This window comes from Heterodontus francisci, chromosome 16, assembly GCF_036365525.1.
Source record: "Heterodontus francisci isolate sHetFra1 chromosome 16, sHetFra1.hap1, whole genome shotgun sequence".
In the NCBI taxonomy this organism is placed as follows: Eukaryota; Metazoa; Chordata; class Chondrichthyes; order Heterodontiformes; family Heterodontidae; genus Heterodontus; species Heterodontus francisci.
In genome coordinates this window covers 39586950-39612406 of record NC_090386.1, presented here as the reverse complement: position 1 = coordinate 39612406, position 25457 = coordinate 39586950, and the positions used below count along the sequence as shown (strand labels likewise).

The following is a 25457-nucleotide window of genomic DNA, read 5'->3' as shown; positions in this document are numbered from 1 at the left end:
GTCAGCAAAGTGGACTTCTGGCTACCTGCCAAACATTCCTAGCACATATTTTGTCATGACTGCAATATCAAGGCATATTATTCACTAACATCTTAAATTAGAATTAATTAGCTACAAAAAAAGTTGGCAGCAATTGTTTTTTTTTAAGTTACTGCCAACTTATATTTCATAGTGATGGGACAAATTAAGCTCTGGGTGAAAAAGATCATAATTGTGGTTTCCTTTTAAAAATTAAAGGCACAGATGGAATTTGAAGGAATTCAACTAATTAAAATCAGAGTTAAAAAAAAGCAAAAAAAAACTCCAAAGTGATTCATGACAACGCTTCGTCATCGCCGATGTCATCAGGATGCACCGCGGTGCGCACATGCGCAGAGGGTCTCCTGCCCTCTGCGCATGCGCTGCGGTCCGGCTTGCCACAGACGCTTTGCGCATGCGCAGATGACATCATCGCGTTACGTCGTCCCTCGGGCAACGCGCCAGGTTGGCCTCTGTGCATGCATCAATCTTCGGATATTCACGCATGCGTCAAAGCTTCGGCGCGACTTTTTGAGTGGAAGGAGGAGAGGTTTCGTCGGGCATTTTCTCTGAATTATTTAGTCGTTTTGGAGACTTGCTTCATTTTTATTAGACACAGGAGATTGTTCCAAGGTAAGTTGCTCTGCCTTTGTAAGTTGCTTTGAAAACATTTGGTGGGGAGAGGGAGCATGCAAAATGCAGGGACCAGACAGTTGCAATGCCTGAAGTACTGTGGAGAAGTAGGGGAGAAGCAACTGGATTGGGCATCCGCAGCTGGAGGGAACGGCTAAATGGAGAGGGCCGGAGGCGAGAGGCCGTAGAGAGCTGCGGGGAGCGAGTGTGCGAAGACCTTGGTGTCGCCGGGTCCAGGGACTGGCCGGTAAGTCTTTTGCTGTTGTGTTTCTGGCGCATGCACAGAAAAAGGCACTCCTCTTCCGCTCCGCTACTCCCCCCCCCCACTCTCCTCCACCCCCCCACTCCCGCCCTTCCCCCCCTCTCCCCTCCCCCCCTCCCTCACCCCCCTCCCTCTTTCCCCCCTCCCTCACCCCCTCCCTCTTTCCCCCCTCCCTCTCTTTCCCTCTCTTTCCCTCCCTCCCTCTCTTTCCCCCCCCACCCCACCCCTCCCTCTCTTCCCCCCCACCCCTCTCTCCCCCTCTTCTCCCCCCCTCCCTCTCTTCTCCCTCCTCCCTCTCTTCTCCCTCCCTCCCTCTCTTCTCCCCCCCCTCTCTTCTCCCCCCTCCCTCTCTTCTCACCCCCCTCTTTTCCCCCCTCCCTCTCTTTCCCCCCCTCTCTTTCCCCCTCCCTCTCTTTTCCCCCCTCCCTCTCTTCCCCCCTCCCTCTCTTTTCCCCCCTCCCTCTCTTACCCCCTCCCTCTCTTCCCCCCTCTCTTTTCCCCCCCTCCCTCTCTTCCCCCCTCCCTCTATTTCCCCCCTCCCTCTCTTCCCCCCCTCTCTTTCTCCCCCCCCTCTCTTTCTCTCCCCCTCCCTCTCTTTCTCCACCCACCCCCCCCCGACACCCTCAATGCTGCTCTCCCCGGCCCCCACGCTGCTCTCCCCAGCCCCCGCGCTGCTCTCTCACTCCGGCCATTGTATACTGCCACGTGTTCGTTAGGTGTCCTCTGTGTGATTCTTTGAGCAGCGCCATCTTTAGTCCTGGCAGCTGCTACAGTCGCAATCTGTGACGTTTTCGTGGCACATGCTGTATTTGCGCATGTGCCAAAACAGCGCCACCTACCATTCGCGTTGTCAACAAATGCGGTCGCATCAGACACTCATGATTAGAATATATTGGGAAACAATAGTTTACTGCAGATTTGACCACAAAAACTCACTTTCAATTATGAGAAATATAAATCTCACCAATTCATGGAAATTCAATTTTAAAGTTTTGGACAAACATTTAGGTTCTCCCCAGGAAATAATTTAATAAAACTTGAACCAGTCAAGAATGTTGGTCACTTTACAAACACTTACATTTATATAGTGCCTTTCACGACCTCATGGCATCCCAAAGCACCTTACAGTCAATTCGGTACTTTTGAAGTCACAATTGTAAAGCAGGAAATGCGGCAGCCAATTTGCGCATGACAAGGTCCCACATACAGGAATTTGATAACCAAATAATCTGTTTTAGTGATTTTGGTTGAGGGATAAATATAGGCCAAGACACCAGGAAAAACTCCGCTTGGAAATAGTACCATAGGATCTTTTACGTCCACCTGAGCGGGGAAATGGGGCCTCAGTTTAAGGTCTCGTGGGGCAGTGTCATGAAATGTGGGCCTGAAAATTTGAAAACATATATTTCTTCAGTATTATTAATTTAAATAATACTGCTGCGTGAAAAAGTGGACTAAAATCACTTCCGCTGAATGTCAGGACAATTTGATACAAAATAGGGTAGAATGGGATTTTTGCGGCATAAAAACTCATGAGAGGTTGTTTTAATTTTTACCCTATAGATTCAAGGCTTCAAGGAAAAGATGAATTGGGCTGGAGATCTTGTTTTCTGCACTCTTTTTCTCCACACAGTCAGTGTGTGGACCATTAACCCTGGATTTGAAGGAAAAATCACCACCAGAGGAATTGATTATGGTATGTTATCACAATTTAATATTCTATTACTTTAAAGGAGAACATAAGAAATAGGAGCAGGAGTAGGCCATTCAGCCCCTCAAGTCTGCCCCGCCTTTCAATAAGATCATGGCCGATCTGCCCCAGACCTCAACTCCTCTTTCGTGCCAGCTCCTCATATCCCTCAACTCCCCAAATGTACACAAGTAGGTGCAAGTGGTAACACTTTTCACATCAGCTTTGTATGAAGTTTGATGAACAGTTGCTCTACAATCATCCACATATTTTGTAGTCATTAATGGAATAACAATATTGTAGAACAGAAATCAATATGAAACCAGGTAACACTGAATCTCCATTTCTCCAGGAGGATACGTAGTTGCTTTATGGTTTTCAAAGTTATGTTCAATGAGATTTTCCATGTGTTGGCTAAGACTTTCTTCTCCTGTATTTAAATTGCACTTTCTGTAAATGCTGTTCTTCAACAATCCCTCCTTGCTCTCATTACAACAAGGTAGCTTGCATAGGCAATATCATGCCACCTACAAACTGTAATTAATTTTACGCACCTAGTACAAGAAATGTGGAATCTAGCAGGGATGATCTACCCCTTTAGCACTGGGAAACAATAAGGGTTGCCTGCCTATGCTATGGTTCTGATCTCTTCAATAGGTGGGAACACAACATTATGACTGATCATATATTTCAGGTGAACTACAAATTTGTATTGATTGCATGCACAAAGTTATATAGAAAGTTATATAGAAGTACAAATAAATCAGAATATAAAATAGCAATCCTGCAGCTAACTCAGTGACAATTTAAACTATTTACTGAGGTCAATATAATGAGATGCTTCAAATTATTAGTTGTCACACATTTAAACTGCTTATTTTGATGACCGTTTTACACAAGTGAAGCATATTGATGAAGCCTCAATTTTTACTTAGTTTTCATTTATTCATATCATGAATTACTTATATGAGTATATGAAATTGATGGGAAGGAAAATTAATCTGGTCCATCAAACCTGTCCCACAGCATGATGGCTGGACTATTATGACATACTAATCAAATTTCATTCATTTATTCTCATTTCTATTATGTCGTGAAGTCCAGTGATTTTCCTGCCAAGTGCTGCCACGGCCTCGTCCTAGGCCTCAAAGAAAAATTATTCATCAGATAATCACGACTCTTCTGCTCACTTTTGGGGTCATTCCACCTCTCCTGAATAGTCTCATTGCAGCACCAGCCACAATTCCCTTCTCATCAGTGGCAGCTTCTCTTTGGTGTTAGGGATCAAAGGGAGAGACTGCATTGACAAAAGACGGGCCAAGACCTCAGCAGAGTTTGGGGGATGCGTAGAAGTCCTGCGCTGATCCTGCTCCAGTGGTAGGAGGAAAAAGCAGCCAATATTATTTCTTTCACTGTATGTTTCATTGTCAAGACATTCATAATCACTGTTAGGAGCCTGTAATAAAATCTATATTTTCATTTATTAATAATTATGAATGTTCAAGCAGAAACATACCATATTATATAAAACTGAGGTTTAAGAAGATAGACATTTGGAACAAAACATTAGGGATGTAGGAAGAGAAGGAGGCTATTCAGCCCCTCGAGTCTGTTCCGTGATTCAGTTAGATGACAGCTGATCTGTTTCTTTAATCCATTTACCCACCTTGGTTCCATGTTCCTTAATATCCTTAACTAACAAAAATCTAGCAATCTTAGTTGTGGAATTTTCAATTGATCCCCAATCACAACAGCTTTTTGGTGATGGGGGAAAAAGTTTCAGATGAGTTTATTTATATTAATGCTTGAATCGGTTGGCAAAACTGTTGCATTTGAATCAGACCCCACTACAGACATGACCACCTACCCTAGGCTATTAACAGAGTGGAGTACTGAGGAAGTACTGTATTTTCCAAAGTGCCTGTCTCCAGATGAAATATTAATCTAATATTCCGTCTGTTGGTTCAGGTGGACGTATAAGGTCCCATGCCACTATTCAAAGAAGACCAGGAAATTCCGCTGCATATCACCAAAAAACAGTTTTTAGTTGATGGGAGCTTCTATGTAAATTAGCTGTTACTCTTGTCACAGAACAATAATGACTGGAATTCAAAAGTAATTAATTGCTTATAAAGCATTTGAGATGTAATGAGGAGGTGACATTAAATAAATACAGGTTCTAAGAGAAAAAAAATTAAAGCAAAAAAAAGCAATTTTGGTTAGCTTCTAATTTTTTCCGAGTGATTACGTTTCTGTTTACAACTTCAAAAATCAGGAAACACAGACAGCCCATGTCTCCATTTGGTGTCTCTCATTCCTCCCCTGAATTTATGTAACTGTGGCAATGGAACAATTGGTAAGAACACCAGACTAAGTTTGTCTGAAATCAGACATGGTCTCCTGCTCCGAGCAGTAATAATATCTGAATAGATAAGGTTTTGCCTAAATTGATGCTTACATATACCAAATTGTGACTACACTGTCTTTCTTACCTCTGGACTTGACTTACCCAACCCACTCTTGAACGGTCACCCACATTCTTCCCTCCGTACACTTGAGGTCATCCAAAACTCCACTGCCACATCTTAACTTGCACCAAGTCCCGTTCACCAACTCCCCTATGCTCGCTGATCTAAACTGGCTCCAGTTAAGCAACACTTCAATTTTAAAAGTCTCATCCTTGTTTTCAAATCCCTCCAATGCCTCTCCCCTCCCTATTTCTCTAATCTCCTCCAGCCCCACAACCCTCTGAAATATCTATCCTCTTCTAATTCTGGCTTCATGAGCATCCCTGATTTTAATTGCCCCATCATTGGTGGCTGTGCCTTCAGCTACCTAGGCTCTGGAATTTCTTCCCTAAACCTCTCCACCTCTCTTTCCTCCTTTAAGACGCTCCTTAAAATCTACATCTTTTGCCAAGCTTTGGCCATTTGCCTTAATATTGCCTTATGTAGCGCAGTATCAAATTTTTAACACTCCTGTGTGTAGGATTTGTGTCCAGTTAACTTTTGGTCCAGACATGAGAATTATGAGAATAATGGAATGTACTCAAACTTCTGGATTAAACAAACAACTTTATTAAGTTAGCTCAAAATATATCTAAACCATACAAAACAAACCTATACTCTCCTATGGAATACTTAGCACTTACAATAAATTGTTCAAAATATGAAGCAAGCAAAACATAAATACAATCACTTGAGAGTGGCCAACTTCATGTTGATTAGAATTTCCCAGTGACTGGCCAGGTCACTCTTCCCTATGGCTTCAGCAACAAGCTTCTGCAAACAAATAATCACTTTTTATACCCTTCTTTCAGTGATGAACAGGATGTGCCACTGACAGGGCCTCACTGTCCAGAAAAAGTCCTTCATAACCATACATTATTCAATGGAATGTCGAGTTCTTTGTTTGAACTATGGAGTTAAAGCCTGACCTGACATTATCCAGCTTTCATGAGTTCCTGAAGCCTTAAGCAATCAGGTTTTACACTATCTTCTTATCTCTTCCTGTACTGTCTCAAAGAACAAAGAAAGAACAAAGAACAGTACAGCACAGGAACAGGCCATTCGGCCCTCCAAGCCTGTGCCGATCTTGATGCCTGCCTAAACTAAAACCTTCTGCACTTCCGGGGTCCGTATCCCTCTATTCCCATCCTATTCATGTATTTGTCAAGATGCCTCTTAAACGTCTCTATGGTACCTGCTTCCACCACCTCCCCCGGCAACAAGTTCCAAGCACTCACCACCCTCTGTGTAAAAAAACTTGCCTCGCACATCCCCTCTAAACTTTGCCCCTCTCACCTTAAACCTATGCCCCCAGTAACTGATTCTTCCACCCTGAGAAAAAGCTTCTGACTATCCACTCTGTCTATGCCGCTTATAACTTTGTAAACCTCTATCATGTCGCCCCTCCACCTCCGTCGTTCCAGTGAAAACAATCCGAGTTTATCCAACCTCTCCTCATAGTTAATGCCCATCCAGACCAGGCAACATCCTGGTAAACCTCTTCTGTACCCTCTCCAAAGCCTCCGCATCCTTCTGGTAGTGTGGCGACCAGAATTGCACACAATATTCTAAGTGTGGCCTAACTAAAGTTCTGTACAGCTGCAGCATGATTTGCCAATTTTTATACTCTATGCCCCGACCGATGAAGGCAAGCATGCCGTATGCCTTCTTGACTACCTTATCCACCTGCATTGCCACTTTCAGTGACCTGTGGACCTGTACGCTCAGATCTCTCTGCCTGTCAATACTCCTAAGGGTTTTGCCATTTACTGTATACTTCCCACCTGCATTAGACCTTCCAAAATGCATTACCTCACATTTGTCCGGATTAAACTCCATCTGCCATTTCTCCGCCCAAGTCTCCAACCGATCTATATCCTGCTGTATCCTCTGACAATCCTCATCACTGTCCGCAACTCCACCAACCTTTGTGTCGTCTGCAAACTTACTAATCAGACCAGCTACATTTTCCTCCAAATCATTTATATATACGACAAACAGCAAAGGTCCCATCACTGATCCCTGTGGAACACCACTAGTCACATCCCTCCATTCAGAAAAGCACCCTTCCACTGCTACCCTCTGTCTTCTATGACAGAGCCAGTTCTATATCCATCTTGCCAGCTCACCTCTGATCCCGTGTGACTTCACCTTTTGTACCTGTCTGCCATGAGGGACCTTGTCAAAGGCTTTACTGAAGTCCATATAGATAACATCCACTGCCCTACCTTCATCAATCATCTTCATCACTTCCTCAAAAAACTCAATCAAATTAGTGAGACACGACCTCCCCTTCACAAAACCATGCTGCCTCTTGCTAATAAGTCCATTTGTCCATTTGTCTCCTATGACCAGTTTTCATTCTTCCCTTAAAGAATCTCTTTTTCTCTTTGTTCCTATTGGCATGCTTTCAGTTATTTATGTTCATAATGGTTATCCAGTCCCAAATGATTTTATCAGACAATTGAAATATAACTGAATCACTAAGGCCCACACACTAATTTACATTTGCATTCCAGCAAGCATAATGACTTAACACAGCTTCGAAGCATGATTGTCCAGTGGCATAATCCTATATGATGAATGTGGGCCTCTCAGCCAAACATTCCGTGGCCTTCAAAGTGTGTTCTCTGTCACAATCTAGTGGCTCTTGCTTATCTGTGAAAAAGCAGCGTGCTCCTTTCAGCAGGTTACTTTACTTTGAAAAGCCTTTTGGCCTTGCAAAACATGCTGGTAAAAATTGGTGAATTTTAAACTTGGTCAAGTTGTATCAAATATGTATTCTTACACGTGAAGCACCTTAGGCCATTGCATTATAAATAGAAATTGTTGTTGAGTTGGGGGCATGATGTTGGTGGGGGCTCAGAAGCCTGGGAGCAGGGAGTTTGGAGGCCAGGTGGAGGAGATCAGAGGCCTGGGGTGAGGGGAGTCGGAGGCCTGAGGAAAAGGGATCCTAGCTCTCGAGGCTGAGGGCAAGTGGGACCGGTGGCCTTGTGGGGAAGTTGGCGTGTATGGTTTGGGTCCGGAATCTGAGTTTTAAGACTTCAACATTCGACCAAAATCCGCTTTTGTTATACTGTAATGTTCCCCCCTATTTTTCAATGAGGATGCTTCAATCTGATTGATTGAAGAAATTCACTGATTCTGCTCTGCTCACAAATTCCACATATTCCCCCGTAGAGGGTGCCATTTTGGATCAGATGACCAATGGTAGCAAGTTTATGCTGAACAGTCCACACAAACATTGTGGGTAGTGTAGTGAACCAAGTGATATTCCTTCACTGCTGACTGCAGAATCCAATATGTTTTCAAGTCCTTCATAATGGTGCTGATACCAGGATCATTGAATTACAGAACCTGGTACCAAAGGCTGGAGTCTGATGATATAATAATGTCAATTATGGATATTGAATCACCACATGGTTTTGGAAAGACAAATGAAAATCACTGAAGACTTTTGATAATCACAACACCCCATCAAGATTAAAGTACATTTTGCTGTTTCAAATTATTTGTAAAAAACTGGTACTATTGTTTTTCAGGTTGCCAGATCGTAATGTCTGTTTTACAAAATAGGTTGTTTGGTATGAAACTTCCAAGCATTTCAGGCAGCAAACACATTAATGTCTTACAACAACTTCAGTACAAAATAGACAGGTATGTTAATTATAGTTTCTTTGATTATAATTATCTAAAGGGTGTGTCTGTATCTTATCCATTAGAGACTCAGTTTACCTTAAATAAGTGTCATCAAGCATGGCTTTTACACTTGAGAGCAAATAGCATTTTCCAACAATGCAATAACAAAGTCTAAGAGGGGGAAAGGCATTTATACCTTTTACACTTTCTGATTCAAGGATTGAGTCAAGGTTCATACTTTCTTGTTATCCTTTCCTATGTCTGGATATTGAAATCCCCTTACCGCATAACTTGCCATAATTCAGTTTCCAGCAGCACCATCATATCTGGAAGTGCAATTCATTTTTGACCATTTTGGATTTGTAATTGTTCTTACATTTGTTGAAACCTTAGTAACTCAATATCTTAAGGCAAATATTATGCTAAACCAAATTGGTTTAAGTTCAAAGATTGAAATCCCAAGGGCTGTTCTTACAGTCCCATTGGTGCTTCATGCTAGATAGCATCCTTTCTCCAGTGTGGTAAATCAATGGTGGCTTCTGACAAATCATATCACAATGGTAGTGGGTAGTGAATGAACTCAGGACTCCCAAATCTTGGTTGCTCATTTACCAAATGTCCCTTACATTCCTGCACATCCTTGAACATCTTGGCCCCAAATTTGCATAAGACATGAACTCCACATAATGCCATGATGGTGCTCTCCAGGGCTAAAGCTACTAAAGTATGTAGGATCAGTGGGAGAGCACTTAATTTGTATGGACCCGACAGGTACTCACACGACTATGGGTGCATCTTGGGTGTCTTCCAGCTGACACAGACTAGAAGCTTTGGTATTTGCTGGAACTGGTCCTTCTCACTGCCTGCAGAGAAGCTATTTTTCCACCTCTTTGGTCATCTTTGTAACAATATTTTTAATCAAAAAACTTACCAGTTTATTTCCCTAATCTGGCTGCCCTCTCCCCTCACCTATAGGAATCACTTGTGCTGGCTCGAGGTTAGTACATCTGACGTCTCTGAGCAAACCGGCCTCCCGCCTTACACCAATATCGACTGAGACTGGGCCATTGGAACTCCCAATATCCCTTCGCAATGGAAAGCAACCATGTTTTAAGTGAATAGAGGTTCACTCAAGGTCCCTGCAAACTCCCAGTGATGTCCAGGAACCAACATAGGATGTAAATGCATTGGAGGTAGTACAGCAAAGGTTTACTAGACTAATACCTGGAATGGGCGGGTTGTCTTATGAGGAATGATTGGACAGGCTAGGCTTGTATCCACTGGAATTTAGAAGAGTAAGAGGCGACCTGATTGAAACACAAGATTCTGAGGGGTCTTGACAGGGTGGATGTGGAAAGAATGGTTCCCCTTGTCGGAGAATCTAGAGCTAGGGGTCACTGTTTAAAAATAAGGGGTCGCCCATTTAAGACAGAGATGAGGAGAAATTTTTTCTCTCAGAGGGTCGTGAGTCTTTGGAATTCTCTTCCTCAAAAGACAGTGGAAGCAGAGTCTTTGAATATTTTTAAGGCAGAGGTAGATAGATTCTTGATAAGCAAGGGGGTGAAAGGTTATCAGGGGTAGGTGGAAATGTGGAGTCATCAGTTTCGCCATGAACTTATTGAATGGCGGAGCAGACTCGAGAGGCCGAGTGGCCTATTCCTGCTCCTAATTTGTATGATCGTATGTTCATAAAGCAAGGTCAAGGCCCATTTGTGGGATCGTCCGCTGCACACCCACCAGAGATTTGTTGTGAGTGTGTCAGACTGTCTGTGCAGATTAGAGGGCCTTTTTATTTGTGGCTAAAAGCAAAGTGCATCTTTCCTGTTTACGTGAGTTAGCTCCTTTTGTGGAGGAGGAGATATTTTTAGTGGCCTTTCAAGTGAAGATGTTAATTCTAAAGCACAGAAATTGTCTACTTTTTGACATTCGGCAAGACCATCAAGACCACCTAGGTCAAGCATAACACAGTCCAGATGTTAAGTAAACCTCCCTCATTTTGGCTTAAATAAACCTTAAATTCAATTTCAGAGTAGCACTAGTGTGACTTTATTTTTCATTATATAAGCTACCTAAGATATATAATTTAGTGTCAATTTGTGCTGAATTTATGAGAGGTTTTTAGACAACGTTTAGTTGAAATTGTATCTTTAGCATTTTGCAGCGTTGAATGAGGCCATTCAGCCCACCACACCTGTGCCAGCTCTCTGAAAGAGCTGCTACATAATCCCATTCACCTGCCTTTTTGCCATAACTTTTTATTTCTATTCGTAAATGCATATCTACTTCTCGTTTAAAAGCTATGGTGAATTCTGTGTATACACTATTTTCTGACAGGGCACTCCCATGTTTTAAAACAGCATAAAAATTTCCTTAACACTTTGTCATTTTGTACTGATTTAAGCCCTCTGGCTAATAATTCATCAACCACATAAATAGTTTATCTCATCTAAAGTCATTATCACCTTCTATTCTATCTCCTCTCAATCTTATTTCTTCCAATGAAAAGAATCCCATTTTTTCTATTCTCTTCTCATAACAAAGACCTTTCATCCTTTGTATCACCTTGGTGAACCTAATCTGGACACTTCCATGACTTTGAATTTCTTCCTGAAGTACCTAAAACTAGGCACAATATTCCAATTGTAATCTAAAAAATGAATTATATAGCTTTGGTGCTGCCCTGTTTATTAAATCTTGGATCCTTTATTTTGTTTTTATAACTTTGTCACTTGGTCCTCCCATTTTTAAAGATTTCTATATCTGAACCTCTAAGCCTTTCTGTTCTACTATTTTAAAAATTTTAACATTTAGTGTATATTTCCTCTCAAAATGTTATATTCCTCTTCATTAAATTGCATGACATCTACCTGCCCAATCTACAAACCAGCCTATACCCTCCTGAATTTGCTCACAGTTCTCTTCATAGTTCCCATTTTTTATTTTTGTGTTGCCTGCAAATTTTGGCACACTATCCCGTACACCAAATTCAACAAATATAAGCAGCTGAATTTGTGGGAACGGAGGCAGGGCGGCTCCCGAAAATATCGGCATTGGGTGGTGTGTCAATTTCAAGGCATCGATACCAGTACCAACAATAATCACCAAGGTGGGGTAAGGGCAGGACAGGAATCCACTCTCCTCTCAATTAAAGCCAATTACATTATTGAAAAGCCCATTAAGAGCCTGACAGGGATTCAAATTCAAATTTTTAAAGAGGTCATAAAATTTTTATGACCGGTGAGAAAGGGGTCTAGGGGTCCTTCTCAGCCTTCACTGGTCTTACCGTAACAGGGTTTAATTTTAAATACACTTTGTTTTTCGCTCCCCTTGGTGAATCCTTGTTCACTGCTTTCCAATTATGAGGCAAAGAAACCAGCACAAACAGGTTTTCTTAGGTTTAAAGAAGAAAGGTTGAAATTTATTAAACTAAAACTTAAACACTAATTCGGTTAATGCCTACGGATGCACGACGTGCTCACGCTAGCATGCATGCGCATACATACATGCAGATAGAGACAGAAAAGAGCAGAAGAAATAAAGTGGAAAAGTTTGAAGCAATCTCTGAAGAGGGTTTTTGTTACCGTTCTTAGAGCTCACTGTAGAGTCCTTGATTGTAGGTAGATCTTGCTTTTTGTTGGGACACAGTATTCTTCTTAAACCTTGATCATTGTAGGAGAATTTTCTCTCTTGGGGTTCATGTGCCTTCAGTGGATTTGGAGTTCCATGAGAAAGAGATGGGAGAAGACATCAGAGGCTGTGGAGAGCCAGCCAGGAGAGGTCTTTTCAATCCAAGAGCAAACAGACACTCTGAGTTCAAACTGTTTGTACAATTCAGAAAAACCCAGGTTGCTAAGTAGGTTAGTCATGTGACTAGTTGGTCTGAACAAGTCTGTTTGTGGATTCTCTGGTCTTCGCCGACCCTGGAATGTCTCCTCTTACACACAATAGCTGGTGCTCAAAGTCCATTGTGGGTTAAATTGGAGCAGCGAATAGCCCCTTTGTCCTTCACAAGCACTGTCTGTTAATATGCAAATGTCTTTCCAGCCAAGGGCCTGGTGATTTTTTTTTTAACAGGTCCATTCTTCACTTCAGCAACAGTTTACAAATCAATGATCATCTGACAAAATTAATGTGCCTCATTCTCGGCAGGGTTGTGGGGGGGGTCTGCATGACAAGGTGCACAGGTAACATGCGCCTTCTGAAACAGATCAGGTGAGGGGAGGTGGATACTCAATGGAGAGCTACTCATGGCTGCCCCAGGACATCACCTCAACCCTATAAAAGGGTCAGTGAGGCAAAGGGGGATTCAGCTCTTGCTAAAGGAGTGCCCTTGGCACTGCGAAGGTGGCAGGGAGAGTGGGCAATCATGCCCAGGCATTGAACAGGGCTGTCACCTCCTGGCATTATTGGGGTAGAGGAGCAAGAGGCAAGATTTCCAAGGATAGTTGAGCAGCCACCAACCCAGAGGATTTTGGGCCCACTGGCAATGACGAACAATACCCTCTGTAGAAAAGACAGAACCCCAAGCAGCAAGAGGGTACAGGAGAGGAAAGAGGGGCAGGAAGGACACAAAGCCATTCCCTCAGGACAGAATCTACTGCCAAAAATGGAGCTACCTGGAGATGACTGAGACCCACTGCCACAGGAGACTGTGTCTCTCCAGGCAGATAATCACAGGTCTCTGTGACCTCGTCGCCAAAGACCTCACACCTCGCAGCTCTGGTTGCCATGCCCTGCAGTGGTCATCAAAGTCACTGTGGCCTTGAACCTTTTTTGCTCTGGCTTCTTCCAAGAATCTGCTGCAGACCTTATTGGGATCTTGCAGGTGGCAGCACACCACTGTATCTCACTGGTCACTGAGACCCTCTTTGCCACAGCTGAACAGTGCATTCAGTTCATGACAGACACGGACTTGCAGGGACATTGAGCAATGGGTTTCACCACCATCGCTTGATTCCCCTCGATGTAGGGCATTATCGATTGCACCCATGTGGCATCAAGGCACTGACTGACCAGTCACCGAGATTCATCAACAGGAAGGGCCTCCACTCCCTCAACCTTGAACTGGCCTGTGATCACAAAAAGAGCTTCCTCCATGTTTGCACTTGCAATCCTGGCAGTGCCATGACTCCTTCATCTTCCACTAGTCCAGACTGCCGCGGATCTTTACTCTAAACCCCAGAGTGTGTGGATGGATCCTAGGGGTCAAGGGCTGTCCCTTGAAAACATGGCTACTCATCCCATTATGGGAGCCCCATTCAGAAGCACAGAGGTGATACAATCAGAGCCATCTGCTCAATGGGACAACCATTGAGCAGGCACTGAAGATGCAATTCTGGTGTCTGGATCGGTCAAGTGGCACCCTCCAATACCCTCCTGCAAGGCTTTTGGTCATTATGGTGGTCTGCTGCACTCTCCATGACATGGCCCTCCAGAGACGTGTGGACCTTGATAATGGTGAGGCCCTAAAAGGAGACAGCTCATCAGGGGAAGAGCAGGAGCAGGAGGCGAGAGGAGGAGCAAGTGGAGCCAGAGGAAGGTATCACAGAACAGAGATGTGTCCCTGCTGCACAGAGAGCTGGCCGGGCACAGCTCAGGGTGCAAAGGGCTCATAAGGAGGCAATGAATGTCAGGGATCTCCTGATTCAGCTAAGTTTCAACTAAGCCCCTCTGACCCAGGTTGAAGGGCATGGCCTGGAAGGAAGTCTGAGATAGCTGTGCTAACACATGGATGGAGGATGCAGTCTGGAACATCTAATCACTATTAAGTGTATAGAGAGGAAAACAGTTGCCAGAGACAGCAGGAAGACACAACAGTGACCCACTTAATACGTCAGTGTGCAATTCCTGCATGCACTCCGAATGCTGCCACGTATTGGTCTCCAAGAGTTTGGCCACTCTCTATATGGAGGAGCTCATGTGCTCATAGCCCTGACCCATGGTGGCACACATGAGCTAGATGGATTCCTCCATCCTCTTCCCAAAACCCTACACATTTCCTTCTGCTGTTAAAGATAGAGCCTTCTATTGAGTGACTCCTGAGGCCCTGCACCCTGTCTGTCCTCTGTCCTCTGAATTGAACTGACCACAGCTCCCTCTGGCTCTGGCACCTCCTCCTGCCCACTAGTGCTGTGATCATCACCCTGTGCCACCATATCTACACGCACACCAGGACCCACCGAGGTGAGAGTATCTGCACTGGTGCACTCATAAGGTGTGACAGTGCTTCTTCTTCTTATCCCTCATAAAGCTCAGGTCCTGTGGAGGTTGAGGGAGAGCGTGCCCTGGGTTAGGCGTCTGCACCTGTTGGAGACAGAAGAGATGATAGCCTAGCAGTGCTCAGTCTAGCCAATGTTACACAGTGAGGGATTGACTATCGGACGGGATGGAGTGCTCTGCACCCCTTAATGACTACTTTGCTCTCTGAAATTACCAGGTGCAACAGGAACTATAGTCTCACCAAGCCCAACTGCCTTCTCCACCAATTTCCCGGCTATGTCCAAGGCCTCCTCCATGGGAGTGATTCAATAGAGGAAGGGCACCCTCCTCTCATCTGATCCCTCTCCCTTACGTTGTGAGCACATTTCTCCTGCAAGGACAAAAGAGATAAGGCACCACTGTCATCTGTGTCCAATGTCATTTGCTCCTATCCATTAGGATATGCGTGTCACAGTGGTAACAGGTCTTCATCAGCACTATGGCTGTAAGCCATTATGAGGAGTCAGTAAATAGCCTGGGCATGCACCCTTCCCATGTTCAGGAACAGCATGCACCTTGAGGCTCCTCAGATGTTGTGGTTGCTGGAGGGTGTAAGCCCTGAGACCTGTCTGGAGAGATGGGGTTCGCACTCACCTTACCAGAGCATGTGAGCCAGTCTAATCTTTTCCAGCACTGGTTTCAGGATCTCCATGTCTCACCTGCCATTCACAGCAGCAGCAATCTCGAGACAGATCTTCTTTGATGTCAGTTGGTGGCCTCCTCCTGCCACCCTCCAGAAAAAGGACCTCCTTCCTCTCCCTCATGACCTCCAAAAGACATTGAGGACCGCATCAATGAAGCAAGGGGCATCCCTGCCCCGGGTGCTGGTCCTTCGGCTTCTCCTGCATCATCACACCTCCCCTTGGATGAGTAGCAGGCTTTGGCACGATGCACAGTTTTCTTCCGGACAGCCAGTAGCCTCAGTAATGGCTGCTTTGGGGCATCTAAATCAGCCCCCCACTTCACCTGACACACCTCCATTCTGTCCCCACTGGCTCTAATTGGACAGGAAACCCGTCTCCATACCAATTAAGGGCTTCTCCATGTGTAAATCAGGACTTTAATCAATTTCCCACCGGAGGTGGGTTTCTGACGCAAAAGTAGACCAGGCTCCTTAATCCCATTTCCAAGGTAAAAATTCAACCCAAGGTGTTTATGTTTGGGGAGAATTTTTATTTTCCAGAGAGACCTGGCTATACAGAAAAAGCTAAAGAAGACTTGACCATATTTATAGTTTTAAACTGTCTGGTATTATTATTTTAAACATTATTAACAATCCATTTTAAATCCACTCTATATAGTTTACATAGAGCTGGCCTTTAAGAGCTCACCACTGATCTCAGCAGGGCCACATGCCAAAGAGCCACCACAATCTCCCGCGCGGTGGTTCATTTAAATGGCCAGAGCCGCCAGCTCCGCCCAATCAGGTGGAGGGGCGGGCTGTCTGTCCCCAGCAATGGCGTCAACTGCCTATCCACAGGCGCTGGCACCATTTTTAAAGGGCAGCCAGCTCTGCCAGCACATTTAAATTTTTAAAGAAGGAACCCCCAAAATTAAATAAATTAATAACGCCCCTTTCCCACCTCCCAATAACAATTACAGTAACTATTTGCCCTTCCCCCCAAAACACTTACCTTTTACATCTGACCTTCCCCCCACAAACTGCACAAAGTTTAAAGATCAACCCTTCCCACCATCCCCTACACCCATTATATTTATTTGACCCCATTCCCCCCAACCCACATTGAAAATCTTACCTCCTCCACCTCCCCACCAGTGAGGTGCCATGTTTCCCTGAACAAGGATTTGAAGGCATGGGAGTGCTGGCCACCGTGCTGAAGATCGTAGCAGGCTCTCAAGATTGCAGGTAAGTCTATTTAAATGTATTCAATTTATTGATTTGAATATTTTAATTGAGGTCCCATTGCACAGCGGCGGGGGTGGGGGGGTTGCTGCCACAAAGCCTCGCCGCCGCTGGGGGATCAGGCTGGGCCCTCACGCATCAAGGTCTGTGGCGGGTCTCATCCTCAGCTGCCTTCGGGCCCTGCCCACCACGGAACCCGACGCCTGGGGGAGAACTAGATCCAGCTCATAGTATTACATAGTATTTACAACACTGAAACAGGCCATTCAGCCCACGGGTCCCTGCTTATGTTTATGCTCCACACAAATCTTCTCCCACCCGTCTTCATCTAATACCATCAATATATCGTTCTATTCCGTTCTCGCACATGTGTTTATCCAGCTTCCCCTTAAATGCATCAATGCTATTTGTCGCAACAACTCCTTGTGGTAGCAAGTTCCATATTCCAACCACTCTCTGGGAAAAGACGTTTCTCCTGAATTCCCTATTGGATTTATTAGGCACCGTCTGAGATTCATAGCCCCTAGTTCTGGTCTCCCCTGCAAGTGGAAACATCTTCTCTATGTCTGCCCTGTCAAATCCCTTCATAACCTTTTCAGCCCAGGCCAGGAGGCCCACATCCAGCACAAAATGCAGCACAAAGAGTTTTATAAACTGTGATTATTTAATTGTGCATGGATTAGTATACTAATAGTTCTGATGAAAGGTGATCGGCCTGAAACGTTGGACTGGATTTTCCTTGTGGACTTCTGAACCCCGTGTCAGGCTCAATGGGATTTTCTCTGGAGTGGCCAATTAATGGCCAGAGGGTGAACTTGCCATCTTATTAAGGATGGACAGCAGGCTCTCGAAGCTGGAGGGCCAGTCAGAGGCCTTCCAGCTTGAAAGCAGCAGCAGAATGCAATGACAGGTAAGTGAGGGAGAGGGTGCTTCAAAATGGAGGCGATCTCTAGCTAACTTTTTGAAATATAAAATAAAAGAAGGTCTTTTCAGCCCAGTCGCTGTGATGGGGGAGCCCCTCTACATGGCAGCCTACAGCTGCTGCAGCTACCGAAAAGCCCAGTCAGCCTCCTTCAATTGGCCTTAAGCGGCCGTTAACAGGCCCACTGTTTGCAGCACTCAGTGCAGGCAGATAGCACTGCTGCCCATTCACTCCCCATCCACCCATCCTGTCTCTGGATAAATAGCCCTGGGGCGGGTTGGAGCCAGGAAACCAGTATGCTGGCCGGCAGCACTATTTTTAGCACCTGTCCTCCTGCCTTCCCTGTTCCGGGTGGAGCTCAAAATCCAGCCTGTTAACTCTGTTCCTCTACCCACAGATGCTGCCTGACCTGCTGAGTATTGTCACCATTTTCTCTTTTTATTTCAGATTTCCAGCATCTGTAGTATTTTGCTTTGATATTATTTGTCATGTATAACCGTTCTATTGCCTTAAAGTTGTTTATACTCAGGTATAACAATTTAAATGACAATTTTTGATGAAAAAATTAATTAGAACCATATCATTTGAAAGATGAAACATCAACAAAACATCATCTATTGTAACAAACTAAAAGCATAATAACTTGCAATTATATAGTGCCTTTAGCATACCAAATGTTCCAATGTATAAACAGGCCAGGCTGCAGGCAGCTACGTTTTCAATAAATTGGAGCTTATAGAGAGTGAATAACGAAGGTGGTGGACTGATGGATTAGATTTGGAGGCAACAATAGTGAAAAAGAGCTTTGGGAGGGATGAGACAGGCAATGTTGCAAAGGTCCAGGCCAAGTTTTGTTCAGACTGAGAAAGTAGCAAATGACATTGTTAGTATTAGAGCAGGGTTTATGTTAAGTGGCAAAAATAATAATTTAACTCTTCCCAATACTCACTGAAGGAAGTTGCGATTCATCCAAGATTTAGGGTGTAATTTTAACCTAATGCGTCCAGCAGGTAGCTGATAGAATCGGCCACTCATTTTACACAGTACATGAATCCTATGAAAATGCATCACTTGAACATTGGAACTGAACTTATAATATATATATCAATCTATGTAAGTATGTGAGTGTACATGAGTGAATTTATTCACATGTGCACAGATGCATGTTTTTTCTTGGCCAGCATCACTGAAGTATCTGAAATGGAAATCTTTCATGTTGTAGGCTCAGGATACTGCATACCCTTATTGTTCAAATTATAAACATAATTCATTCAGCAGACTTTTTTTTTCCAGGATTACCATTAGTAACGTGAACTTGCCAGATATGAGTATCACCTTAGTCCCTAACATCGGATTAAAAGTTGCTATGTCTAATGGCTACATTGAGACGAATGGTAACTGGCAGATCATATCAAATATTTTGTAAGTACTCCTTACTTCAGAAAATAAGTTACAGCAGTATTATTTGAATCATTTATCTCGACTGGTACCCTTTGGGACTCATTTTGGAGACCTATTTACAGTCTTATTGTAGAATTAAGTCATTCCAAATACACCAGAAACAAACTCTGAATACACCAGATTTGAGCAATGCCTCATTTCCATTTAGAGTTTGCATTTTCTTTCCACATATTTGTGTTCATCGCAAACAGGTTATGGGTCTAAAAATCTGGCAGAAGTATGGCAGAAGGGCCATAGTTAGCTCAGGATCCAAATATGCCATGACAGTCTGATCCAGCATTTTTTGTGTCGCATTGTGAGCGGGTAAAGTCAATAAGGCCCCAAGAAGGCCACTGATGTGGAAGGCAATGGGGCTGCAGTCCCCAGCCCAACTGACCCCCAGCAGGTCTTTGGTGGTGATATGGTGATACAAAAGTGGGCCCATCTAGTGATCCAAGCCGGAATGTGGCCTTGATTCCTGATGAAAAGAATTACTTTTCTGAAAATAAACTTATTTAGATGCAACCTCCTTGCAAAGTGAATTTGTTTGTGGGTGGAGCATGGACAGAGTTTTCCAACCTCTGGGGGGACCGTGGGCAACCCTTGATACACACCCATGGTTTAGTCAGCTACCATTGGCAGTTAACTGAAGGGACTTCCCCATAGCCCAAGCAGTTTTGGCAGCATCAATGCCACAGGTCAAGGTGAGCACATCCCAGCCTTTTGCCAGATACTGCCCACCACACCCTCTCCTGCAGATTTTCGGCCCATGTTTACAGAAACCGCCAGATGTATCACAGGAATTTTAGCTGCAACAATCTGTCATATTTCACAAATGTTCAGTCCATAGGGAAGCAGTGGCATAGTGGTATTGTCACTGGACTAGTAACCCAGAGATCCAGGGTATTGTTCTGGGGACATGGGTTTGAATCCTTTGAATTCAATTAATAAATCTGGAAATAAAACCTAATGATGGCCATGAAACCATTGTCGATTGTTGTAAAAAAAAACATCTGGTTCACTAATGTAGGGAAGGAAATCTGCTGTCCTTATCTGGTCTGGCCTACATGTGACTCCAGACCCACAGCAATGTGGTTGACTCTTAAATGCCCTCTGAAGTTGCCAAGCAAGCCACTCAGTTGTATCTAACTGCTACGAAGTCAATAAAGAATGAAACTGGATGGACCACCCGGCATTGACCTAGGCACCACAAACGACAACAGCAAATCCAGCCCTGTCGACCCTGCAAAGTCCTCCTTACTAACATCTGGGGGCTTGTACCAAAGTTTGGAGAACTGTCCCACAGACTAATCAAGCAACAACCTGACAAGAGTCATACTCACGGAATCATACCTCTCAGACAATGTCCCAGACACCGCCATCACAATATCCACGTATGTCCTGCCCCATGGACAGGACAAATCCAGCAGAGGTGGCGGCACAGAGATATACAGTCGAGAGGGAGTCGACCTGGGAGTCCTCAACATCAACTCTGGACCCCATGAAGTTTCATGGCATGGGCAAGGAAACCTCCTGCTGATTACCACCTACTGCACCACCCGCCCACCCCCCCACCCCCCCCACAACTAATGAATCAGTACTCCTCCATGTTGAACACCACTCGGAGGAAGCACTGAGGGTGGTAAGGGCGCAAAATGTACTCTGGGTGGAGGACTTCAATTCCATCACCAAGAGTGGCTCGGTAGCACCACTACTGACCGAGCTGGCCGAGTCCTAAAGGACATAACTGCTAGACTGGGTCTGCGGCAGGTGGTGAGGGAACCAACAAGAGGGAAAAACATACTTGACCTCATCCTCGCCAATCTGCCTGCCACAGATGCATCTGTCCATGACAGTATTGGTAGCAGTGACCACCGCACTGTCCTTGTGGAGATAAAGTCCCGCCTTCACATTGAGGATACCCTCCATCGTGTTGTGTGGCACTATCACCGTGCTAAATGGGATAGATTTCGAACAGATCTAGCAATGCAAAACTAGGCATCTATGAGGCGCTGTGGGCCATTAGCAGCAGCAGAATTGTACTCAACCACAATCTGTAACCTCATGGCCCAGCATCTCCCCCACTCTACCATTACCATCAAGCCGGGAGAACAACACTGGTTCAATGAAGAGTGCAGGAGGGCATGCCAGGAGCAGCATCAAGCATACCTCAAAATGAGGTGTCAACCTGGTGAAGCTACAACTCAGGACTATCTGCATGCCAAACTGCATAAGCAGCATGCGATCGACAGAGCTAAGCGATCCCATAACCAACGGATCAGATCTAAGATCTGCAGTCCTGCCACATCCAGCCGTGAATGGTGGTGGACATTTAAACAACTAACTGGAGGAGGTGACTCCACAAATATCCCCATCCTCAATGATGGGGGAGCCCAGCACATCAGTGCGAAAGATAAGGCTGAAGCATTTGCAACAATCTTCAGCCAGAAGTGCCGAGCTGATGAACCATCTCGGCCTCCTCCTGAAGTCCCCAGCATCACAGATGCCAGACTTCAGCCAATTCGATTCACTCTGCATGATATCAAGAAATGACTAAAGGCACCAGATACTACAAAGGCTATGGGCCCTAACAATATTCCGGCAACAGTACCGAAAACCTGTGCTCCAGAACTTGCTGCACCCTAGCCAAGCTGTTCCAGTACAGCTACAACACTGGCATCTACCTGGCAATGTGGAAAATTGCCCAGGCAAGTCCTGTACACAAAAAGCAGGACAAGTCCAACCCGGTCAATTACCGCCCCATCAGCCTACTCTCAATCATCAGTAAAGTGATGGAAGGTGTCATCAACAGTGCCATCAAGTGGCACTTGCTTAGCAATAACCTACTCAGTGATGTGCAGTTTGGGTTCCACCAGGGCCACTCAGCTCCTGACCTCATTACAGCCTTGGTTCAAACATGGACAAAAGAGCTGAACTCAAGAGGTGAGGTGAGAGTGACCGCCCTTGACATCAAGGCAGCATTTGACCAAGTATGGCATCAAAGAGCCCTAGCAAAAGTGAGGTCAATGGGAATTAGGGGGAAAACCCTCCGCTGGCTGGAGTCATACCTAGCGCAAAGGAAGATGGTTGTGGTTGTTGGAGGTCAATCATCTCAGCTCCAGGAAATCACTGCAGGAGTTCCTCAGGGTAGTGTCCTAGGCCCAACCATCTTCAGCTGCTTCATCAATGAACTTCCTTCAATCATAAGGTCAGAAGTGGGGATGTTCGCTAATGATTGCACAATGTTCAGCACCATTTGCGACTCCGCAGATACTGAAGCAGTCCGTGTAGAAATGCAGCAAGACTTGGACAATATCCAGGCTTGGGCTGATAAGTGGCAAGTAACATTCACGCCACACAAGTGCCAGGCAATGACCATCTGAAACAAGAGAGAATCTAACCATCTCCCCTTGACATTCAATGGCATTACGATCACTATCAACATCCTGGGGGCTACCATTGACCAGAAACTGAACTGGAGTATCCATATAAATACCATGGCTACAAGAGCAGGTCAGAGGATAAGAATCCTGCGGCAAGTAACTCACCTCCTGACTCCCCAATGCCTGTTCACCATCTACAAGTCAGGAGTGTGATGGAATACTCTCCACTTGCATGGATGGGTGCAGCTCCAACAACACTCAAGAAGCTCGACAACATCCAGGACAAAGCAGCCCACTTGATTGGCACCCCATCCACAAGCATTCACTCCCTCCACCACTGACTCACAGTGGCAGCACTGTGTACCATCTACAAGATGCATTGCAGCAAATCTCCAAGGCTCCTTCGACAGCACCTTCCAAGCCCACGACCTTTACCACCTAGAAGGACAAAGGCAGCAAATGGGTGGGAACACCACCACCTGCAAGTTTCCCTCCAAGCCACACACCATCCTGACTTGGAACTATATCACTGTTCCTTCACTGTCGCTAGGTCAAAATCCTGGACCTCCCTTTCTAACAGCACTGTGGGTGACCCTACCCCACATGGACTGCAGCAGTTCAAGAAGGCGGCTCACCACCACCTTCTTCAAGAGCAATTAGGGATTGGCAATAAATGCTGGCCTAGCCAGCGACGCCCACGTCCCATGAATGAACAAAACAAAGTCTACAGATATAAATCAAGCTGAATAAACAGAGCTGTGATTTAATGTCAAGGGAATTCTTTTAATTTTATAGCCTTTGAAGTCTCTGAAGTTCACAGGTAACCTGAGAGCACAACAGCACACATAGCTTGTAAAGAAAGATATTAATGTCAGGATATTATTATCTTTCTGCAAACATAATTTAATGATTTATCCATCAGAGTAATTAAGTTTGTTTATTGCTTGGCCTGTTAACCTGCAAGAATTAACATTTTGAGCATTCAGTTCCAGCATCAATTAACATTTGGCATTTACAAATTTTAACTTATATTGGATTTTTTTTCTGCAGCAGGACTCACGGTACTGTAAAGGCACAGATCAGCAACATCGCCATCTCATTTTACCTTAAGTTTGGCAAAGCTAATACGGGCAGGCCTACAGTATCAATAACGGACTGTGCAAGTTACATTTCAAAACTCCAAATTTATGTTTCAGGAAAAGCTGGGTAACTGCTCTTTCTCACACTTTTATACTGCATTTTTCCTTCATATTTTGTTATTTGTTGAGTAAATACCAGTGTTTGCATTATGATATTCCAAATGTTGCCAGACCCGTTGAGTATTTCCAGCATTTTCTGTTTTTATTCCAAATTTCATAGTCAGGTTACACACATGCGCCCAATGTCTGCGACTGTATAACCTGACCATGCACATGCTCTTTGAGATTTAGAGTGTGCATTGAAAAACATTTGTCAGTGAGGCTAGCAAGGATGAACTTCAATCACAAGTTGCATTAGATTTTTGCAAGACTGATCCACATTTATCATCTCTAAGTTCTGATGATCCCATTCATCATTTTGACTACCCTGCCCTATCCAACTTTTCACTTCACTGCAGTTTTCCTGGTCTTTCTGTGATTTTAAAGACTAATATGCTCATGCTACTCTGAACTTTCTTCTCCTATTCTTTCGAAACTCTAAATATATTGTCCTTTTCTGCAACTTAAAGTTGATATAGAGACTTATTGCGCCAATTCTTATTGTAAATCATACATTCCCAGATTTCAGAACTATGGAGCTCTTTATTCCCCGCCCACCCCCCAACCACTCTCTTCTCTACTCTTTATCATCTGAACCCTTATAAAACCCAAGTTTGGCTCCACATAATGATTACTTGTTGTCTTATCTTCTATTCTTTTCATTCTCGGTAGTGTCCAGCATGGATTCTTAGCTCTTCACCCAGGTTCTTAATTTAATAAAAAGATTGATCTATTTATTACACTTGTCAATCCTTTCAACTCTCAAAAGGACACTGCAGCCAAAAAAATTAAACATTTATTTTTTGGTTGGCGAGGAAGAAAGCCACTCATCCCTTTCATCAGAATTACATCATGTGCACGTGAAGAAATTGACGCTGATTTTCTTCTGGTCAGTTTCCAAAAATATTAGTTTTTCTCAGTTGTAAAAGTCGGGAAAATTAGATGGTCACACTTAACCCCAGGAGCTGGATTTTATGGAGTGACAGGCCGCTCAGGCCAATAGCGGGGTGGGGACGACCCGCTTCAGCAGTTAGTGGGAGCCGGGGCTGCCGCCAGGCTGCCATCCCTACTAAGCACGGTGGCCCACCAGCTTAGAGCTGCCGGCAAATCAGAGGGCCAGGATCACCAGCCTCAGCAGCGCCACTTGTAGCAGTGGCCACTGCTGGGGCTGCACCTGCAGAATGAGGGCACATCGATGGCCATGTGCCCTCAAAGGGGAGCACCGGGGTCAGTCAGGATGGGAGGTCACTGAGTGTAGGCGGCACCGTTGCCATGGGGACAGCCATTGCCGCCGGGAGGCCCCTCCATGGGCCAAAGAGTGTCTGATCAGGAGGGCCCTCCCCACCCCAGGAGCCTGCTGAATGGCTGACAGGGTTTATCCAATAGTCTCCCCACATGGCGGAGGGCCCCCCGAGCACTGGTAAAATGCCAGGGGATGTGGGAAAAGACCCTTTAATTTGCCACTTAAGTGGCTCAATTGGACTGCGGGGAGGCAGGCTGTCTGCCACCTTTCCCACCACTGGCAAGATGACATGGTTGTGGGAAGACAATAGGCATGCTACCCGTCACCTTCCCGCACCATTTGCCAGCCTTTCTGCTTCCC

The 25457-nt window shown here is 44.8% G+C and overlaps 1 protein-coding gene across 1 annotated transcript in view; it reads left to right on the top strand.

The window, feature by feature from the left end:
* The first annotated feature begins 315 nt into the window (after positions 1–315).
* The window catches only part of LOC137378264 (bactericidal permeability-increasing protein-like), a 112326-nt gene continuing 87184 nt past the window's right edge, over positions 316–25457 (top strand). Inside the window, exons 1-5 of the mRNA XM_068048504.1 lie at positions 316–483; positions 2477–2609; positions 8653–8767; positions 19087–19215; positions 23667–23822. Of these exons, the coding sequence (XP_067904605.1) occupies positions 316–483; positions 2477–2609; positions 8653–8767; positions 19087–19215; positions 23667–23822 (701 nt within the window). The remainder of the gene's footprint in view (positions 484–2476; positions 2610–8652; positions 8768–19086; positions 19216–23666; positions 23823–25457) is intronic.